The following is a 3,607-nucleotide window of genomic DNA, read 5'->3' as shown; positions in this document are numbered from 1 at the left end:
CTTCCCATGGCTCAGCCTGTTGGGCAGCAGCAGATTACAGAGTGGCTCCACTTCCCGTAATACACGGCTGCTGCCCTGTGACGTAGATCTTCCGAGCGCCCTCTCCTTATATGGCAGAGAAGCGCGCGCGGCTTTCCGTAATGATGTCACGCGGCTTGGACAAATCCCAGCAGCACGATCACGCTGAAGCCAAAGTTCCCGTAGAAATGCGGGCAGTTTCATTCAATCTGATCTTTACTTTTGGACTTCCGGTCTATATAATTTAATTGTGAAAAGACACAATTCATGTAAACGATCAAAATACGTAAGACTAACGTGAATTGGTGGGAAATCTGCTGTCTCTTGTTAATGTTAATGCATGATCCAAACTTTAATGCTGAGAGAAAAATCAAACAAAAAAATGAAGTAAAATATTTGTAAAACATATATATAAAAAGTAAATATATATAGCACACACAGTCTAAGTCTACTTTAAATCTCATCTTTTCTTATCTAAGAACGATGTATAATAATTTGTTGTATTTATTCTTTCGTTACAGCGGAACAGGTGAACGAACTCTTTCAAGTGAGTATGAGTCAGCCTTTGTCTCCCTCTAGTGGTTGATCTGGGTCATTGCAGATTGAGTTTGTGTTCCTCACCTGTCCACCTTAAAACACCTGCTGCTTCAACGGGAATTACACTTTTATGAAGATATAAAGCTAAAAGTCACGTTATTTTGGTGATTATTATGAATAAGTAGTAGTGAAAAATGAATGTGATGATTATTGTACCACCTTTAATTCATTCTAACAACAGTTTGCATTAATTTATTTTGATAAAATATTTGTATTTTTGCCCACTTCTAAAAAAATATGCGCTATGATTGATTCATAAACGTCACTTTGAACCTTCACTGTGTCCATGGATTCTTTTATGTACAGCAACACAGGAAGACAAGTTAATTTAACTGCTAATTCCATAGTTATGTTGAGTTTTTGGGAGCAGCAGCTTTGGTGCAATGTGGTGGATTTGCAGAACTGGCCTTCATCAGTATAAAGCGAGGCCGGTCTGACAGCTGTAACACAATAACTTAGCCTGGATCAATACCAGCGCTAATGGAATTTACCTTGAGAAGCTCCCAGGCAGCTATTGCAACATGTTGCAACATGTTTTATTGTGTGAGCTCCTGACATGGCACACCCTCTGTTTCCCTGTCACAAGAACAGACACTTCCTTGCTTTGTTTTATCTGGTTTATTTTCTTAAATACTGATTAATTTCTGAAGTCCTCAGAAAACAAACAATAAAAAAAATTATACAGTATTCTTATGACAAATAGTAAACATAAGTACTCCAAGTTGATCTTATATACATAACAACAATGAGTGAAACCCCATTAAACAGCTTTAGAAAAAAACCAAGTCGATCTTGAAGCTTTTCTAGTATAATTTCTTACAATAAGAAAACTTGTACTGAAACTCAGGCAGCATTTGTTATTACTTTCCAGGCGTAAAGTGGAAAACACGCCCAAAATTGAGGCCCTTATGGCTGCAGCAAGAAAAGTCTTGAATCCTCTAATGGTGAACGTCTCGTTTGTTGAGAGGAAGAAGCTCCATGCAGAGCATAAATCAAGAAAACTGTCCTGTTTGTTGCCCTCTCTGGTTCATGGCTACTGTCACTGTCCCGCGCGCCTCTTTCAGGGAGCGCGTGGAGCCCCCGCGCGGTCCCGCCAGCGTTGCGCCACATCGTCCCAAACCCCCGCCGTGGTTTCGGGAGAGCACACCGTCTTCCAACATCAGTCCCGCGGCTGTCCGCCGCTTCAGAAGGTCTGGAGCTGCTGCGTTAACATGAGCTGGCAGCCGCTGTTCACGTGGTTCATGACCTTCTGCTTCAGCTGGGCCACTTGCTCGCGCAGCATGTTGGCGGTGGACGCCAGCTCGGAGTTCTGAGACTTGAGGGTCTTCACCTTGTCCTCCAGCCGGGAGATCCGCTCCAGCTTCCTCTTCCGGCACTTGGAGGCGGCGATGCGGTTCCTCATGCGCTTCCTCTCCGCCTTGATGCGCTCCTGGCTCTCCATGTCGATCGGGGAGAGCGGGGGGGTCTCCCCTGGCATCTCGGGGACGGTCTGGGGCTCCTCTTTGAGCGCGCTGAGCCGCGGCAGCTGCGCGCCGGACGGCTGGCCGTAGATGGGAAGCTGAGGCGGGGCAGCGGGGAAGGACATGGTCGGGGCTGAAGTTGTGTAGTTTGGCGCCGACACTGTGCTGATGGCCGGGTTGAACGTGTTCAAGTCCTCGTACACCGGCGAGTCGGAGCGCATGGTGGCGGTGTTGCTGTAGACGGCAGCCCCGGCCACGGAGGACACCGGCGGCAGGGCAGTGCTGGTCTGGGGGGCGGAGGTGGTCGGAGCCGGCATGTGCTGGTGGTGCAGCTCCGCCAGCGCCCGGACAAACCCCTCCGCGAAGCCCTCCTGCTCGTCAGTGACGTTCTTGGGGCAGAGGAACTGGGTCGGAGTCGGGGTGGTGGTGATGAGCCCGTTGCTGGACTGGATGATGAGCCGCTCCAGCTCCGGCGAGGCCAGCTTCAGCAGACCCACGTCCGGCGAGGTGAGGAGGTCGCCGGCCTTGGCGCGGAGGTGTGGTTTCAGGGAGCCCGTCGGGTCGGAGAGGTTCAATGTCATGTTGTGTTTCAGCGCTTTGGAGTTGCTGTATCCGTAGCTGGGGTTGTCGTGCTGGGAGAAAGCGTTGAGTGAGTCGTCATAGAAAGTAGTTTCCATCTTGGTATACATAGAAGTTGAATCAAAGTTTGTGTAGCTGGAAAACAAAGTTTCTTCAGCCGCTTCTCGGTTCAAAATGAAGAAAACAGAGGCTTCCAAGTCTTTCAAAAATCCCAAATGCGACTTCGCGGAGGACCTACTTCTTCAACCGCTCAGAAAGCGTCTGTCAGCGCATCCAAACTTGTTGTGAGTCTCAGAGTATGAAACTTTTCCCTCCGCCTGCCCGTGTGTACACTGTAAGCTGTGCGGCGTGGAGGCAAAACTTATCAGCAGCTTGTGCGTCTCTAAAAATAACCATGATGTCATGACGGCGTTCTCCCATTGGCTGGGGGGCGTGTCTTAAGGCGGAGTTATCTCAAACGATAAGCCGCGTCTCCCTGACAACCAGCCAGAAGATTCTTACTCTCGCGGTGGATTGTGGGATGAGGTAATGCAGTCAGGAGAGCGCGAGCGCGGGGGATTGTGGGATGACGTCTTGTTTTTGAATATCTGGTTACCCGCTCTTCAGTCGTGGCGGGACAAGCCGAGTCCGGAGAAGCAGCAGCGGCAGCGGCTGTTCAGCTCCTCTCTGCCGGGTTTTCTGTTGTAAAACAGAGCAAAATGGGCTCAAATTAAAACAATTTAATATTTTAGGTAAACAAATTCTAAGTTTTATTTTATTTTTCAAATAAAAAGTACAAATAATTACAAAAAAGAGAAACAAAGGCGGTTAAGGACACAGGGTTCTTATTAAACATTAATAAACATTTTAAAACATTTAAATGGATTCAAACCTTTGTTTCAAACATTGACTGTACATGAGAACTGAACTGAGTGACCCCTACCCCCATTCCCAAAAAGCCAAAATCCTAAAAG

The 3,607-nt window shown here is 47.6% G+C and overlaps 1 protein-coding gene across 1 annotated transcript; it reads right to left on the bottom strand.

Annotated features, from left to right (window-relative positions):
- Positions 1-1,214: 1,214 nt before the first annotated feature.
- On the bottom strand, positions 1,215-3,342 carry jun (Jun proto-oncogene, AP-1 transcription factor subunit). The gene has a single exon (XM_024279427.2). It carries the CDS (start codon positions 2,762-2,764, stop codon positions 1,799-1,801), a length of 966 nt encoding a protein of 321 aa, XP_024135195.1. The 5' UTR covers positions 2,765-3,342; the 3' UTR covers positions 1,215-1,798.
- Between the last annotated feature and the right edge of the window lie 265 nt (positions 3,343-3,607).

This window comes from Oryzias melastigma, linkage group LG4 (assembly GCF_002922805.2).
Source record: "Oryzias melastigma strain HK-1 linkage group LG4, ASM292280v2, whole genome shotgun sequence".
NCBI classification, from domain to species: domain Eukaryota; kingdom Metazoa; phylum Chordata; class Actinopteri; order Beloniformes; family Adrianichthyidae; genus Oryzias; species Oryzias melastigma.
Note: the sequence above shows the minus strand (reverse complement) of the source record. Positions and strands in the feature narration are given on the sequence as shown.